The sequence below is a fragment of the Nyctereutes procyonoides genome, unplaced genomic scaffold (assembly GCF_905146905.1).
Source record: "Nyctereutes procyonoides isolate TBG_1078 unplaced genomic scaffold, NYPRO_anot_genome, whole genome shotgun sequence".
Taxonomy (NCBI): Eukaryota; Metazoa; Chordata; class Mammalia; order Carnivora; family Canidae; genus Nyctereutes; species Nyctereutes procyonoides.
The window spans coordinates 13196483-13214294 of NW_026575048.1; the positions used below are offsets into that span (position 1 = coordinate 13196483).

General features: G+C 48.2%; 2 protein-coding genes across 4 annotated transcripts in view; one reads left to right on the plus strand and one right to left on the minus strand.

The window, feature by feature from the left end:
- The first annotated feature begins 4533 nt into the window (after positions 1-4533).
- Positions 4534-17812, plus strand: part of KCNS3 (potassium voltage-gated channel modifier subfamily S member 3) — a 41627-nt gene continuing 28348 nt past the window's right edge. Inside the window, exon 1 of one of the 3 annotated variants that reach the window (XM_055327366.1) lies at positions 4534-4707. The gene's annotated coding sequence lies outside the window, so the exon portion shown is untranslated. Of the gene's footprint in view, positions 4708-5350; positions 5431-17812 lie in introns of those variants that run through there. The other 2 variants (XM_055327367.1, XM_055327365.1) reach the window with 2 other exon arrangements.
- Positions 13616-14148, minus strand: LOC129510848 (10 kDa heat shock protein, mitochondrial-like). The gene is made up of 2 exons (XM_055327138.1): positions 14093-14148; positions 13616-13898 (listed from the first exon to the last, which is right to left on the minus strand). The coding sequence occupies exons 1-2, from the start codon at positions 14146-14148 to the stop codon at positions 13616-13618; spliced, it is 339 nt and encodes a 112-aa protein (XP_055183113.1).

Below are 17812 nucleotides of genomic sequence, written 5' to 3' on the forward strand. Positions count from 1 at the left end.
CTAAGCCTCCAGGAGTCCTGTGAACCTCAAAAGTGTCAAGGCAGCACATGGGATCTCATAATAATCAAGGGATACAGTATGGGATAATGATCCCCATTTTACATGGGAGACACAGAGACACAGTGAGGGCTAAGGCGACACAGATAATTTTATGCTGAGTTGGATACCAAGAGGCTTTTTCTTTCTTTCCTCTATATTGTTCTGTATCGTCATGATCTTATTTGAACTTTACTCCCACCCTGTCAGGGAGCATCTAGCCAATGAAGAGGCTGAGGGTCAGGGAGAGAGGAAATGCTCCAAGTCACACAGCTAGAGAGGAACAGAGCCAAGGTCAAACCCAGGAGGTTGAGTCTAGAGATGCTTCACTTGCTGGCACAGCTGCCTTGGGTGCTGGCCCTGATATCAGGAGAGCGGTCACAGGCTGCTGGCTCCCACGTCTCTGCACAGCATTGGGTAGGACACAACCCCAGTAATGCAGATGGAAACATCAGCAGGGATTCTGCGGCTCTGAGAATTCCAAGTCCTGAGAAGTCCGAGAGATTGGACTGAGTCCTTCGGGTAAGTTTGTTTTTGTTGTTGTTGCTCTAGGAAGAAATAAGGACTGGGACCATCGAGTCAGGTATGTGCATATCCAGGGGCAATAGTTAAAATATTTAACAACTGCTGGAAAGACTGTCAGCTGTGGCTGGTCAGGCATTGGCCCTTTGGCTGTAGGATGGTGGGAAGTTCTGGGCGATCCTGGACATAGGCTGAGACAACAGGAAGGATGCTCAGGGAGCTTTGGGGCAGGGCAGGACTATTTATCAAGTGACATATAAGTATCTCAATATTTCTCTCAGCCTTGCCTACACCCTATGACTAGCAATGCTGCTGTTGGGTACGTATGACCCTCTCAAATTCTTCCCAGGTCCCTAAGTTGGGCACGTGCAAGATGTCCTGTTCAAGTACTGTGGTAGTGGGGGAGAATGTAGGGCATTCTGAGCACCTGCCACTGGGGAGGAGACAGTGTGCAAAATAAAAAAAAAAAAAAAGAGGAGCAGACCAGATGTACACAGAGCAACAAACAGGGCTGGGGGTCAAAACTACTCGAGTGGAGTGAAACACTCAAGAAGATGAAGATAAAGGACAAATTTCCATTTGCATAAATTAAAAGTGCATGCACTCAAAACAACCCTCTACAAGGACACAGGGAAACAGAAGGTTATCAATAAACTCATTAGAATGGCTGCCTACGGAGGGTGGGCTGGGAATGCCAGTGTGGAATGGGGAATAAAGGAATAAATAAACAATAAAAACAGGAAGAGGCTTTGTGCATACTGCTGCTGACAATATGCCATACCCGAGGGATGGTGAGTGATTTAATTCTTTGCAACCAAGGGGAAAAAAAGAAAAAGGCAAGAGACATGAAGTCAGTGCAGCTACCCAACACTCATGGGTGTTTGCAGCTGCATTTAAATATGAAGAGTGAAAAAAAATAAGGATGAAGAGTGGGGTGCATTTGAAAGAGTGATCTCCCAGCAGAGAGTAGGGTGTTGAGTCTCAAGCAGACTCTGCACTTGAGCGCAAGGCTTGACCAGGGCCTTAATCTCATAACCCCAAGATTATGACCTGAGCCAAAATCAAGAGTTGAAGGCTTAGCTGAATGAGCCACTCAGGTGCCCCTAAGGTACTTTCAATATAAAAATAATATAACAGGGCATTCAAAATAAGCATACAAATAGTTTTGTCAAAGAAGAGAGATCATTGGAGCAGTAGTCTGGGATAAAAGCATTCTAGCTAAATAACTAGATTTAATCTCGACCTGCCTGGCATCCAAGCAGAAATTGATGTGATGGTTGATATGTTTTCTCTTTACCTGATGGAAGAAATAAAGTATATCAATTTCCATCAGAAGCACATGTGGAGTCTTCAGTAATTCACCTCATAAACACGTAGACCCTATTAAAGGGTCTAGAAATTCAGCCTTCGAGGAGTTCAGCGCCAAGTTGAAGATAAACAATGAAAATCCAATATGGTAGGTGTTACCTAAGCGAGAACCTAAAAGCATGAGGGAGTGTGAAGGGGAGGTACAGACCCCTGGATAGGCGAGGGGGCTTTCCAGAAGGCAACTGAATGGTGGCTTTCCACCAGCAACTGAATGGTGTCCTAAGAGAAAGGGAGTTGGGTGAGCAAACAAAGGCTTCCAGTTGGGAAGGATATTCCAAGCAGAGGGAGATCACGGTGAGTGCAGGGAGACAGGAAAAAGGCTGGCACTGTGGGAAATTGCAAATGCTTCAAGTACTCCTGTGACATTCAGGCTGCTGTTTAAACAGATGCCAACAAAAGGAACCAGTGGAACAAATGTTCACCCCTGTTACTAATACTCCCTCACTCACCATCTCCTCGTCAGAGATAAGAACACCTTCATTTCACATTTTTCCATTTAAAAAGCAAATTGATACCTCATTGGATTTCTGTCATTTGGATTTTAGAGAGAATGAAGGGTCAGAGACAGGTTTGGGGTGGGAGAGGAGGGGGACGACATGGACCTGTGGGTAAGTGGGTAAGAGAGGGGGAACCTACCAAGAGTGTCCAAAGCAAGAATTATAGAAGCCTGGAAGACATATGCACCGAGGCCCGCATTTGCTTGAGATGTCTCCACTGACCCAGGGAGTTCTGGAAACCATGGAGGAGGGAGTATTACTGTCAGCCAATGATTAACCCCTTATAGGTTAATGTCTGGCTTGTCCAGATGTTTTTCCACGCACATGGTTAATGAAAAGGGGATGGGCCATATTATGTGGCATAAAGACATTTTAATGGAGGGAGGAAAAAAGGAGGTGGCATGTGGGAGGAAGGAGGCAGTTAAATGGATCAGAGCAGGCATTGTGGCAATGATGATAGAGATTAGGGGAAGATGCCCTAGACACACGGGTGAGAGCATGACTCCGTGTGTGTGTGTGTGTGTGTGTGTGTGTGTATAAATGCATTTACCACCTTGCCTGACTCAACCTTGGTAAATGGTCAGGGGTGAATTTCTGGGGAATAGACATGCATTTTATGGCCCATACAATGCTTCCCTGTTGATTATTCCATTTGCCTCATATGATCCCCCTGATGACCCCAGAAGGTGAAGAAGAAACATTATGTTGGGATCCCTGGGTGGTGCAGTGGTTTAGCGCCTGCCTTTGGCCCAGGGCGCGATCCTGGAGGCCCGGGATCGAGTCCCACGTCAGTCCCACGTCGGGCTCCCGGTGCATGGAGCCTGCTTCTCCCTCTGCCTGTGTCTCTGCCTCTCTCTCTCTCTCTGTGTGTGTGTGACTATCATAAATAAATAAAAATTAAAAAAAAAAGAAACATCATGTTGAACCACTAAGTGACTTGCTCACCGGGCTCCCCCGGGTACAGCGTGTCTCTTAAATCTGAGCCCCTTTTCTACCACACCCCCATATGTGCCCAGTAAAGTCCTGTCCTTTCTGTGCCCCGTTTTCACAGATGCCGAGTGGGGAGTCCTCTCGGAACTCCACCATGGGTGCCTCCCTCTAGTTCCCAGGTGCTATGCAGACCAGTGAGAAGGCCCTGGCTTCCTGGCTCTTCTGCACTGCAGATGCGCTCTGCAGTGCATGGAGATTCTGAACATATCTCATTCTCAAGTAAACAATGCTGGACTTTTCGGGTTACTTGATGATTTGAAATGATTAAAGAGCTAACTGCTGGGAGAGATTTGGAAGCATTCTTCTCAGGTGCTGATAAAATATAAGCATATTTTTAGAATAATCTTAGATCTTACGCTAAAGATGATTATTGTATATGCAAATTACCTTCTTCAGAGGCTTGCAAACAGCAGTGTAGACAAATGCTTTGGATCCTCTTCCATAAGAGAGGGGACAGGCCTGGGAGAGCCAAACAACAATGGGATTAGGGACAGAGGGCCCCCAAACACCTGTTTCCCAGCCACCTGCCTCCCCACCTTGCCTTCCATGAGCCAAATGAAAATGCTGGTGTCTGAGGGAAGACTCTGCTGTGCTTTTGCTTCTCCTCTGCCATTCCTGCTTGCTATTATCCTCTCTTGTAGCTCAACCTCTCTGGAAGGTGGTTTCACCCCCTTTAGAAGCCTACCAGACATTGTAAAACACCGCTCCCCTTTCTCTGATTCCTAACGTGGGTTTTGATCAAACAAAAACAATGAGAAAATCCAGACACCACTGGGTCCTTGGATGAGGTCAGACAAAAGTGTCTTTCACCCTTCCCGTACATCCTTTGCCCCTGTCCCCCCCCCCCCCCCACGTGCCGGCTCAGAGCCTGGAACTTAACTCTGTGTGGTCCTGCCGGGTGCTTGTCTGAGGCCAGCGGGCAGCAGGCGCTGGGTGGGGGGCGGTTGTCCCATTGCGTGCTGTGGGGCGGGAACACCGGGCGCCTACAGCTTGGAGCAGCTGGCTCTGAGGAATTATTGCAAGTCTGCACAACTCAAAAATCTGCAGTTTGGGGGCGGGAGGGGGAGCGCGGGGGTGGGTCCCCGAGCGTCCCATTTCTGCTCCGGGCGGTTCACTGAGTTCCTGCTCACTGCGGAGGGGCCGGCCAGGCCTTCCGGACCCCAGGGCGCCCTAGCTGACGCCCCGGGTTCGTTCCTCAGCCGCGGGCTGCGGGCATCTCCCTGTGACCTCCTCTTCCATCCTCGGGAGGGAGACCCGACTCGTCTCCTTCCGCTCGCTGCGTGCGCCTTGGTAGGTAAGTCGAGGAACGGAGCGCGTGAAGCCGTCTCGTGCACAGTGCACGGGCCTTCGGGCAGCGGGGCTGGCGGGTAACAGGCGGGAGCGGGGCTGGTTCCTCCTTCGCACTTTGTTTTAAAACAAGTTGGGGCCTCGGTACTTCCTAGGGGAATCCCGGCAAATTTGCAGAGCGTCGCTAGGGCCGCGACTTTTCCGAGCCGCCGGGGGCGGCAGAGGAGCTGGTGGGTGTCCGGCGGCGGCGCGGGCTGCAGCCCGGGGGGCGCGGGGGGCCCGCAGGGGGGGGGCGCAGCGGGGGGCGCGCTCCTGCTCGCAGCCGGTCGGGGCTCGCGGCTGCGGGACTCGGGGCGCTCGGGGCGGGGGCGCTCGGGGCGGGGGCGGGGGTCTGCCCTCCGGTGCGTCCGCCGGAGGCGCGGCGCGGGCCCCGCAACCTGCCGGCGCCGGCGGCGGGGCGCCTGGCCCCGGGCCCGGGGAGCGCAGGCGGAGGGCCGAGGCGCGGCGGCTGGCGGAGCGGGACCAATGGGGCGGCGGCCGAGCAGCCCGCCCCGCCCCGCCCCGCCCCGCTCGCCGCTGCCCCGCGCTGCGCTCCCGCCGGGCGGGACGGGCCGACGGACCCGGGCGGGCCACCGGCTGTCCTCGCCGCCGCCGCGGCGGGCGCGGGGCCGCGCGGCGAGGCCCGATCCCTGCGGCGCGGGCGGCCGGGCGGGCGCCGGGACTCCCGCAGGTACCTGCCCGTGTCCCCTCCTCCGCGCGCACTCCGGCGACTTCTCCGTGCGACCCCGCAACTTTCGCCACGTCTCGCCGCCCGCGCAGCCCCGCGACCCCGGTCGCGGCCCCGGTCGCGGCCCCGGGGGACTGTGCGCTGTGCGGGGCGCCTGCCTGGCGGCGACCCCGTCCCCCGGGTCCCCGGAGCCCGCCGTCGCCGGAGTCCTGCAGATCCGCCTGTTGCGCGAGCCGCGGGCGGCGGGACGGCGGCTGGGCCCCTCGGAAGGCCTCGGGGCGGTGGGGGGCGTCTGGGCCCCGCTGTTGCGCGTGGGGTGGGGAGCGGCGGGGTGCAGGGCCGCCTGCAGGCGGGAGAGCGGGCGAGCGGGGAGGCGGCACTCGGCCTCGGGCATCCCTGGGGCGTTTCCTGCGCCGGGAAGCCTTTCCTTCTCGTCCTCGAGAGGAGGCGCTTTCCCGGCGAATGTAAGTGCTTCCCGGGCCGCCTGCTCCGCCTTCTTGCCTGTCATCCCCCTCCCCTTTGCCCTGCAGCGGTGCCAGGCGCCCCGCGACAGTCGCAGAGCGGAGCGCACGCGGGCCCCGGCTGGTGCAGCGCTGCCCACGGACCGCCGGGCGCTCGGGCGGGAGCGGCGCGGGGCTTGCAGGGCCGCCCTGCAGCGGCGCCGGCTCCCCGCGTTTGCATCCGCGGGGGTGGGGGCGGGGGTGGGGGCGGAGGTCGGGGACTTCCCTCCCCGCGCCCCTCGGGGTGCCTGCCGGACCTCGCGAGGCGAAGCGGCTGGAGGGCGAGCCAGACCTTCCTGCAGGGGCCGCGGCGAGCCGGGCCGGGCGCCTTTCGCATTGCAGGGCTCGGTCGCCCCCCCATCCCTCCTTCTGCGCTCTGTCTTTCCCCGTCTCTTTTGGGAAAGGAGCACCGTTTGCGTCCTTGGTTGTCACCCACCTCTCGGCTAGGGAGACTGAGCCGGTGGTGTAACTCGGGCGGCCCCGCGGCAGGGGTGGAGGACAGCAAAGAACCACCTCCTCCCGCCCGAATACCCCGGGGGCTCGGGTTTGATGCCCGAGCGCGAGCGGGTGGAGCGGGGTCGTGCGTGGTCTTCACACACAGCGGACTTGCGGCTCGTCCCGCTCTTGGATCTTGCACTTCATCCTACCCTCCGAAGAGTGGGGCAGGTGAGGAAAGCCAGATCAGAAACCTTCCCCTCCCTTTTCCATGCATTTGTTTAAGTGATTTGCATAACCATTTGCTTAGAACTGTATACATTCCCCCCCGCCCCCCGCCTCTTAGACTCCTTGCAAATACCTGCCCAGGTAAACAGGAAGCTAGCATTTTCCTGAGCACCTGCCCCACGGAGTTCAGGCTGAACGAGGGTGGAGTTGATTTTGTGGTTGAACTTGGTGTAATAGTTAGGTTACATTCCTCACCTGGGTTGCAAACTCCGTGGGGACGTGGATCCAGGCAGTTTGCATTTACCACCCGTGCCTCTGGGGCTGGGCCCTGGGCTCTGCTCCGGGGAATACACAGTACAAAAATGCAGTTTCTGCTCCCCGTCTAGTCCTGTCCTCCTTTTTCATTTTTTTTCCCCACCAGATTCCTTCTGTTCTAATATTAAATTGGTCTTTTCACAACTAGGGATTGTCAGTATTGGGATGGGGAGAAGGTGATACGGAAGTGCTTTAGAACTCTGAATCCAAAGCATGTCGTGAATATTCTAAGAAGATTTGTGGGTTGTGTTTTAATTCAGTCTTGCATCTGAGCCATTTTTTTTTTTTTAACCTGGAAAATCAGCCTGAATAAGCCCATTCATCAATGCGGCAAAGCCAAGCTTTTGCTGCGCAAGTATATGTAAGCAAATAGGGAGTGGAAGCCGTCTTTGCTCTGTTTAGAAATACTAAAATATTAAAAATCCAATGCTCAGATACTGGGTTTTGCTAGCAAAGCACCAGCTAAAGATTTTTCCTTTTCCCTTATTATCATTATTATTATTATTATTATTTTTTCTTAAAGAAAGACACGGAAGAGTGGGACTCCGGACTCTTCCTCTGTCTTAAGTGAATCTCACCCTTCACTGTAATTCTTCATGGACTCTGTGTCCCTCTGTTCTACCCAAGTGAGATCTCAGTCTGCCCTGTGTCTGGCATTTGGGGTTGGAATGTGTACAGCTTCTAGAGAGCAGGCACTACTAATGTTTTTAATAGACAACATTTATTGGCTGCATACCATATGCCAGCTACTCTGCTCGGCACTTTTCCAAGCATTATCTCATTTAATCTACAAAACCACCCCATGAGGGAGTGAGGTTTTCCCTTCATCACAGTGTTTCTGGCGGAGCTAGCAGTAGATGGAACCCCTCTAGGTATATTCTGAGTCCCATGGGAGAACAAAAAGGGCCGGACTTGGGGTCCCATTGGCAGGCAAGGGTGGCTGTGCAGGTTAGTTGGAGGGACAGTAGAAGTAGGTGTCTTTACTGTCCCCGCTTATCAGGTTTCAGCTTATCTGGACTCTCTGGAGTGCCACTTGTGTGAAATACCCACAAGGAGCTGGGTTCCAGCCCTCATTGCAATCTCTTTATGGCTCCTTGACTTAAGTCACTTTGGTTCTCTGAATCGCAGTCTGTTCAGCTACAGGGATTTACATGGTTCATATTTTTGTTACCCTATACTAGGCACTATGCTAAAAGCTCTCAGTGTATTGACTCAGTTCAACCTGAAGACAACCTTTGGAGGTGGGATCTATTACTACCCTATTTTATTTAAAAATTATTTATTTATTTATTCTTATTGAAGTATAGTGGACATACAATATTCTATTAGTTTCAGATATACAACATAGTGATTTGACAATTCCATACATTACACAGTGCTCACCATGGTAAGTGTGGCCATTATTACCCTATTTTAGATGAGAAAAAAGAGAAAAACTGGGTGACTTGTGCAAAATCAGGCAGGTAGGACTATGTGAAGCCAGAATTCTATCCCTGGCAGTCTGGCTGCAGACCCATTGTGGGATTCTGATGACCTTGTTTACCCTTACAGCCCCAACAGTGTGCCCTATGCTCAGTAGGACTCAGGCTGGGTTTGTTGAAAAGCAAGTAGTAGAAGTGGCTTGCCATTACCAAGTGACTTTTTGGCCGCTATCTCATCTTTAGAAGGAACATCGAAAATTGCACTGGAAAAGTATTCTTTTTTGCTTTTGCCAAAAATGTTTTCTTTCCAATATAATTGGGGAAAAGGGAGAAAGATCATAAAGATTATTGTCTAGATAAACAGTATGGCTATTTCCAGAAAAAGTGCTTATTATCAATGAGAAACCCAGGAAGGTCATGGAACACTTTGTACTCTGAGTCAAATCCGTCAAAAACGCCAACAAGTAACCAACCTACAAGAATTTATTATGTGGGTGCCATGTGCCCAGTATTGCAGGCACCACCGGCAGGCAGATTGTAAGGCGTGTGTTCTCTGAGCCTGAATATACAGTGGACCTGGAGGCTCGAGATTAACAAGCACTAGACAGGTCAATACGAGATGCTAAATATTTGAGTCCTGATAAAAGTCACAAACTGTCACATTTGTACAGCCTACTATAGTCTGCGGAAACTTTCACAGGTAACCTCATTTCACTCCTAGTAACAGTGCCATAGGCCATGGGCAGGGTGGTGGTTGGAAGCCAATGTTGCAAAGGAATAAGGAAATAGGGCAAAGTGAGCCACTTGACTTTAGCCATGGCAAGGGGTCTTCTGACTCCAAAGCCATCATCATCTGTCTGTCTCACAAGGAAGGTGGTGGATGTGGAGGGTCCTCGGAGCTGGCAGTTTGAATTTCATCCTGAAGCTGGCTTTCAGTCACTGCTCTTGGCTAGTCAGGAGGAGCAGGGGAGGAGAAAGTATTTGTCGCTCTTGTTTCATTTTTGCATTTAGGAGTCTGGTATGTGAAACGTGGAGAGAAATTTCAATTATGGTGAATTCAGTAACACTGTTTAGAACATGCAGTCAAATGTAGAACCTGATTTAGAAGAAGCTCCATCCGTGTCCTCCTTTATCATTTTTCTTTCCTCTTTATCATTTTGTGGGCAAGGGGCTCTTGCTCTCTTTGGAATTCTGCAGAGCCTGGCACCATGGTTTGCTTGGAGTAGACACCCTTTAAAATTATCCGTAATTGCCCAAGTGTTGAATGATAAAGGTCTAACATCTGCTTTTAGCTAATAATGTTACAGATAAGCAGTTAATGTTGACAGCAGCTGGCTTCAGTGTGCTTGTTGAGGTCCCCCGTGAATGCAAGCCTCCTGCTCATCATCCTGAGCAGATCAGCTGAGCTCAACTAAGCAGCTAGCAGATGCTTACCAATGTTGACTTAATGAGTAACTTATGTGGTCATATATATAAATGTATATTTATATATATATAAATCTCCTATACATATACAAATATGTACAAGCATTCATTCTATAAGGACTGGAGTACTTACCCGGGGGTACATACTGTTAGGTGCTGGGGTACTGTGGTGAAGGAAACAGGCACGGAGGAGTAGGTGGTGGATGAGGAGACAGACATTAAACAAAGAAATGCAAACATTAGGTAGTGCCAGGTGCTCTAAAGAACTTCCTGGGGGCAGAGGAACAAGGGTGGGGAGGGCACTCATTTAGGTGCAGGAGATGGGAAGATCTGAGGAAGGCCCTTTTCAATGTGAGGGAGGCACAGGAGTTTATCAAGTGAAAAGTGGGAGGAAGAGAATCCCAGGCTGTGGATGGAGTGTGAGGATTTGAAGGCAAGGATGCACACTGAGCCTCGGAGGGACTTCCAGAGAGCTGGGTGGGGCTGGAGGTGGGGGTCATGGCTGGGAGGAGGCTGGCAAGGAGGGAAAGGGCAGATCATGCTGCACACCCCTCCCCCCTTATTTATTTATTTATTTATTTATTTATTTATTTATTTATTTATTTATTTATTTATTTATTTATGAGAGACACACAGAGATAGGCAGAGGGAGAAGCAGGCTCCATGCAGGGAGCCCGATGTGGGGGGCTCGATCCCAGGACCCTGGGATCGCAACCTGAGCCGAAGGCAAACACTCAACCACCAAGCCGCCCACGTGCTCCCTTGCTGTACACTTTATGTCAGCTTAGAGACCTTTGGGTGTATCCTGGGGGCTGCAGGAAGGATCTCTTGGATTTGTAGGAGGGGAGTGTCAGGAGCCAATTTACATTTCTGCAAGATAGTCCATGAAGACAGTGAAGAATAGATCAGAGAGGCTCAGGCATGGCAGTTGGGAGCCTCCTTAACTGGAACTTTGGAGAGTTGGGACCAGATTGGACTGACTGGGAACGAATAGGAGCTGAGAAAGTAGAGGCCACAATTGTACAGGTTGGCTCTGGAAGGGATCAGAGAGGCAGAGTGGGTGCCAGACAGGGCGTATGGATATGCCCATCTATGTGCAAGCAGCCCTGGCTGAGGTTAGGGAGCTGAGTCCAGCTCCTCAATGAGTCAACACATCCCCTTCTCTGTGCTTGGGGTAATATCTAGCACTTCTAGAAGATAAGACATTTGAATTCTAGCTCTGGTTTTGTCTCTAATTGCTGGAGAAATTTGAGCTTATCTCATAATCATCTTTGTTTTTGTTCTTATTTTCCTCACAGCCTGTTGATTTTATCATTAAAAAAAGTAGGTAATCTGTCTATGAATATTTTTCTTCAATAGTGTCATTCATATGTGTTAATTCGGATCATTTTTATAAATTGAATTAGGAGAACTATGAGTGGGTATGTGGAACATTTGTGGTGAGTTTCTAAGCATTTGTTCTTTGATGATTATCAATAAGCTGCTTTTGAATTGCCTTAAATGGAGAGACAGCAGCAGCGATAAGCCTGGTGGTGAGGAGAGGCTGAGCTCCGCTGAGTTCTGTGGGGGTGAGGCCTGGTGGAGAGCTCTAGGCATGGCTAAGTGTCTCAGTGGAATCCTTCCTTACCGACTCTTCCTCATCACGTAAGACTCTTCCTCTTTATCCATGGATATCTCATAAAAGAATGCAAGAGAGGTACCTCTGGTCTGTCCTTTGGGGACACACGTTTGGGAGAATGTGACAGCCTAAAGATCCATAATGAATATGACACATAGCCTAATGGGGCCTTGGAAAAGTGATCCCTTTGTAGCTGTGTGGAATGAGGACATAGGTAGGACCATGAACTGGAAGTTACCCCAAAGATCAGTTTTCAGACTTCCTCCTCGCAAATAATTATTGTGGTGAGATAAAAGAATGACAGCAGACTAAAATTTGAGGCTTGAAGATGCCCACATTTTTTTAAACTTTCATTCTTTTACGGACTGGGTGTGATTTTCTTAAACTCTGACTGACATGCCAAGGTGAACCTCAAAGCATTTCCTAGGGTTTACTTAAGGTAAAGAATTTCATTGGCCAGAGTGGTAGGTGAACTTGGCAGCCAGACTGTGGTTGGTTGGTTTGGATTGAGAGGAGGTGCCTGGGTTCTGACAAAAAGTGAGGTCAGCACTCTTACCTTTGAGGTCAATAAATTATACCTTCTGGGCAGGGTTTTCTTGTGGGTTTTTAAGATCTCAGTTTTCTAAGAGTGGAACCTTCATGAGGCTGCTTACATCAAACCTCCTCCTCCCCTCCTCTTCTTGGTGATAAGACATCATCTGGCCATGATTTAGCTCCAAGGATGTTTCAGGGTTCAACCTTTTTCTCCTCCAGGCTAAAGGTATAAATGAAAAGTGTCATTGTACTTTTGTAGTGTCCTTTTGTCTATCCATCTATCTATCTTCTTTTTAAAAATTATTTATTTATTTTAAAGAGATTGAGAGAGAGAGAGAGAGAGAATGAGAATGAACAGAGGAAGGGACAGAAGGAGAGAGAATCTCAAGCAGAGTCCCTGCTGAGCGTGGAGACAAGCTTGGGGCTCCATCTCAAGACCCCGAGATCATGACCTGAGCTGGAATTGAGGGTTGGACACTCAACCGTCTGAGCCACCCAGGTGCTCATCTTTGTCAAAGAGTAAAAAGGTATCAGTATCCTTATATCTTATGATCTCCTTAAACCACAAATGCACAGGGTAAGCTCTCTGGATATGCAAAACTAGGAATCTCGTGAAAGTTCATATGATGCCTGAGAACTTCACCTTTTATGTAGTTTCTTCAGACTTCCTGACCTAATTAGAAAGCAGAGGACAGTGTGGTACATCTTTGTGGTGATGTGCACTGAGTTCTCTCCCAGCCACCTCCCCCACCCCCGCACGACTTAAAATGCGGACACTGCAGTGCATTTTGCCTTCTCATCTAGTGTCCCTTACGTGAGGCTTTGAAGCAAAGAGTACAAGATACAGTTGTGTAATGTGGCCCTAAACTCTAATGGGTTTGCTTTTAGCTGTTTTTGACCAGTCACTCCTGTCATCCACATCATTTAAAAGCACCCAAGCAAGCCCTGTTTTTTCAGATGCTTTTTAAAAAAAAAATTTTTTTTTTTTTGCAAGCCCTGTTTTACAACCCTTCATTCCTAAGTTAGTGTCAGGAACTCAGAAATAAATCCTACTTTAACGTTATTAGGCACTGGGGTTAGGTTTCAGAATGCTCGCAAATGCAGAGGTAAGTCAGAAGGAGTAGGAAACCAGATGGTTCTTAGTGGAACGCCACGATTGTGTGGTGTAGAAGAGAGGTGCAGTTCCTTCTGCTGAAAGCAGGGCTCTACTCCACACACCATGCACACAGATGCACACCCTACAGGGGAAAGAGTGCTCGCTGCTGGGGTTTGCTCCGTGGATTGCACAGAAGTAGACAAGCCATAGAAGTACCAATTAGAAATGGAGTTTCTGTTTGACAAGATGCAAACAGAAGGTAAGAAGGATGGTACTGATGGTTGCATATTAGGAAAGCATTTAATACCGCTGGACAGTACCCTTAAAATAGGTAAGATGGTAAATCTTATGTCATGTGTATTTTTATCACAATTAATAAGTTGGAAAAGAGAAATTGAGATTCCTTTGTTTTGGTCTCAGATTCTTTACATGCTTAGGGATTATTGAGAACCCCCTGAAAGCTCCTGTTATTGTGGGTTATATCTATCCACATTTTTTTCGGATACCATTAGTTTATTAAAAAAGAGAGACAGAAATTATGTACATGGTGAAAGATTTCATAACTTCAATTGTGAAAGGGCAGCTTCAGGTGATACCATTACAATAATAATGTGTTTCAGTCTACATACTTTCTGAGAACGTCGCAATCTCTAAATAAGAAGTAATCCTTGTCATCTAGAACTACTTTGGTACCTCCATATTCTGGGAGAAGAATTTTATTTCCAACTTTCATGCTAACTGGTTGAATCTCTCCACACTTTCCTTTAGAGCCCAAACCAATAGCTACTACTGTTGCTTGTAATATTTTTCCTTGAGATTTTTCTAGAAGCATAATGTCTCCTTTGGTTACAGTTTTGGCTATACTCCTTTCAACTAAAACTTGGTCAAAGAGGGGAAGGGGGCGCCTGGGTGGCTCAGTTGGTTAAGTATCTGCCTTTGGCTCCGGTCATGCTGCCAGGGTTCTGGGATCAAGCCCTGTGGTGGGCTCTTTGTTTAGGGAGGAGCCTGCTTTTCCCTCTCTGCACCCCTCAACCCTGCCATGTTCTCTCTCTCTCAAATAAATGGATAAAATCTTAAAAAAAAGCGGGAAAGAAACTTTCTAAATGCCTGTCCTGCTATGACTCTGGCTGCTACAGTGTATACTCTCATCTATCAATTATATATTAGAAATTAAAATTAGTCACATTTTAGGGTGCCTGGCTGGCTCACTTGGGTAGAGCATGCAACTCTTGATCTTGGGGTTGTAAATTGTAATATTCACCATGTTGGGTGTAAAGATTACTTAAAAAAATCTTAAAATAGGCAAATTTTGAAGTATTACTAATTCATTTAAAATAACAATAACCAGGCAGCCCAGGTGGCTCAGCCCTGTAGTGCTGCCGTCAGCCTGGGGCCTGATCCTGGAGCCTGATCCTGGAGCCCTGGGATGGAATCCCAGGTCGGGCTCCCTGCATGGAGCCTGCTTCTCCCTCTGCCTGTGTCTCTGCCTCTCTCTCTCTCTCTCTCTCTCTCTCTGTGTGTGTCTCTCATGAATAAATAAATAAAATCTTAAAAAAAATAACAATAACCTCATTACATGTTAACATAAATGGCATATTTTTATGAAATATATCTTTTTTCAAAACAAGAACAATGCAAGAGTGGCATTGTTTTACATTTTTACAAATGTATTTATCCTCTGGTTTAATGGAAAGCAGTGGGATTCTTGGACTTGCTTCTATGTTTAGTCTATAATCCCACAAATCATATACTTGTTGGAAACCTCTATGGGACACTTGTGAGAGAATGAATGAAAGTAAACAGGAAAATCACATCTTAGTTGATTATGAAAGCAGTTTTGATCTTATGGACTCTTTAAAGGGTCTTAGGAATCCCAGGGTTCTCCTGACCACATTTTGAGAACTGATAAAGAATAAATCTGCAGCCAAATTAATTTTTTGTTATGTTCTACAGTTTTTAGCTCTTTTCATCAGATATTATCCAAACTTGAACTTTAGCAATTCAATGTGTTGCTTATCTGTGATTTCAAATGCAAGACCTAGGTGGCTCCTGAAAATAAAGTAAAAGTACCATAATTCTTTCCCTGAATTTGTATAACAAACAAACAACAACAACAACAAAAACTCTCTTTGCACCATTCCATTGTTAACTTTTTCGGAAGCTACCAGATTAGTCTAGGATTTTTTTTTAATTTATTTATTTATGATAGTTATAGAGAGAGAGAGAGGTAGAGACACAGGCAGAGGGAGAAGCAGGCTCCATGCACCAGGAGCCCGATGTGGGATTCGATCCCGGGTCTCCAGGATCGCGCCCTGGGCCAAAGGCAGGCGCCAAACTGCTGCGCCACCCAGGGATCCCTAGTCTAGGATTTTGATTAAATTCAAAATTCAAAGGATTTTGAATTTCCTTTGCTAACCTGACTTGAGTATGAAGCTCAAAACATGGAAAATTTTGAGTGTGAAAATCAGGTAAAGAAAGCCACGCTTTCCTCCAAGATACACAAAGTTTCCTTTTTTTCAAGTGTGCATTCCTGTTTACTGAGGAGTCTGTCCTGAGGTGGTGCCCAGAGCTATCTCCTGGGTCTTGGCCTTGAGTTGCACTCTCAGGAGGATACCTCACTCTTCAGAGAACCTCCCTGTCTTCCCTCCAGGTCTGTCCCCCCTCCTCCCTCCTTGTGTGGAAAACTTGGAAACCCTGTGAGGAGGATGCACTTAGGAAATGAATTGGAAAAAAGAGAGATGTGAGATTTAATGTTAATAAGTCAAATTGAAAGCTTTATGGATCACATTGTCTGGGGAATCTCATTATTTTATAATTTTTTTTTTCATGTTGATGAAGTATGCGGTTAGTCACAGCAGATAGTTCTGCGGAAAGTGTTAAGGAAAAAAAAATCCTCCCAGGGTGGCTTCTAGGAGCTGGATGTGGATATTTGTGAAGCGTAAAAACATTTTTTCTACCTCTCAAATAATGGATTAGATGCTGTATGAATGATCATATTTATTTGATTATATCTTTTAAATTCTAAATGAAACTTTTTTTTTTCACCCCATGAAATAGCCACTGTGGCAACTTGCTAGAGCAGTAGACACTTGGCTCCCTGAGTTCCTTCTGAACATACTGAGGATTTATGGTTTGGCAAAAGCACTCTGTTACTTCTAGTAGCAATAAGCGCTTTTCTACAATTCTTTGGAAATGTCATAATGTGTCGATCGCTCCCACTGGGTACAGAGAAGCAATAGCTCAGCAAGGCATCCTCATCCCAGTGTCTTGGAGGCCTCAGGAAGGCCTGTATGATGCAAAGGCAACTCCCAAGCAGCCTCCTTTGCTCCATTTTGAGCAGGAAGATCCTTGTCTTTTACCCTTAAGTAGATCATTCATTTAGTGATACGTGCACCCAAATCTCCCACTTGTCTGCTGTGTATCAGACACTGATAACCACTGTGTCTTGGTGAGGTTGCTATGAAATTGGGACTGGCGGTGCCTGGATGGGCTCAGTTGGTTGAGTGTCAGGCTTTTGATTTCAACTCTGGTCATGATCTCTGGGTCATGAGATGGAGCCCTGTGTCGGGATCATGCTGGATATGGAGCCTCCTGAAGACTCCCTTTCTCCCTCTTCCTCTGCCCCTCTTCCCCTGAAGAAAAAAAAAAAGGAGAAGAAGAAAAGAAATTGGGTTCTGGAAGCATCAAGAGGATGTGACTATTTTTTTCCTATTTAGCATCTGGGGTGTGTGTGTGTGTGTGTGTGTGTGTGTGTGTGTGTGTACGCACATGTGCTCACGTGTGGTACATCAAAGGGAAGTGTCCTGAAAGAGGTGATATCTGAGCTGATTTCTTGTAGACAAAGGGATTAACTGGAAAAGAAGGGAACAGAAGGAAGAGCGTCAAGGAGATTTGGGGAGGAGAGTGCAGTGTGAGGTTGAAGATGGTGAATAATTTGTTGGGACTGAGGCAGAGGGGTTTGAAGTAGACTGGTACATCACAGGCCAGAGGGGCAGACAGGATGTTCTTGCTTGACATCTGAGGAGGAGTCTGGACTCTTTCCTCAGGATGCTGGGAGCTCTTAAAGGTGTATGCAGGGCAATGACACATCCTGACTTGGAGTTCAGAAAAGTCCCTCTGGCCTGTGGAGAGGAAAGGGAATTAGAAGTGGGGCAAGACCATGCCATTGACTTGCCTACTAGTGCAATTCGGGGGTATAAAAAGGGATCTCTGTCACCCAGTCGTTAACTTGGTCTGTTTCTTGATACCCGAAATTCCTCAGGCTTCTACATTCTCTTTGTGTTATATTTTAAGTTCAAGAATGGAGAACTTGCTGGGAAAGGTGAATGGTGTTTTTGGCCACATGTTGGTTTGCTATTCCTGAAACCCCTTAATTACCTTTGGATAATTATCCCTCCCCATTTGAATGTTATCTTTTTTTTTTTTTTTAAAGATTTTATTTATTTATTCATGATAGTCACAGAGAGAGAGAGAGAGGCAGAGACACAGGCAGAGGGAGAAGCAGGCTCCATGCAGGGAGCCCGACGTGGGATTTGATCCCGGGTCTCCAGGATCGTGCCCCGGGCCAAAGGCAGGCACTAAACCGCTGCGCCACCCAGGGATCCCTTGAATGTTATCTTGATGGGACAGCAAACACTAAGGATGTGCCCGTAGGTTCCTTCTGCCAGCTGCTTCTGGTCCCTGCCCTGGTAAGAGCGATTGGTGGGCAGGTGGTGTAGGCTCAGCCTATCACATACTCTGTCCATTGAGTGACTCAAGGTTGGAAGAGGCCTGGAGTTGCTCCTTGCCCAGACCTCTTCTGTGAGTAGTTTCT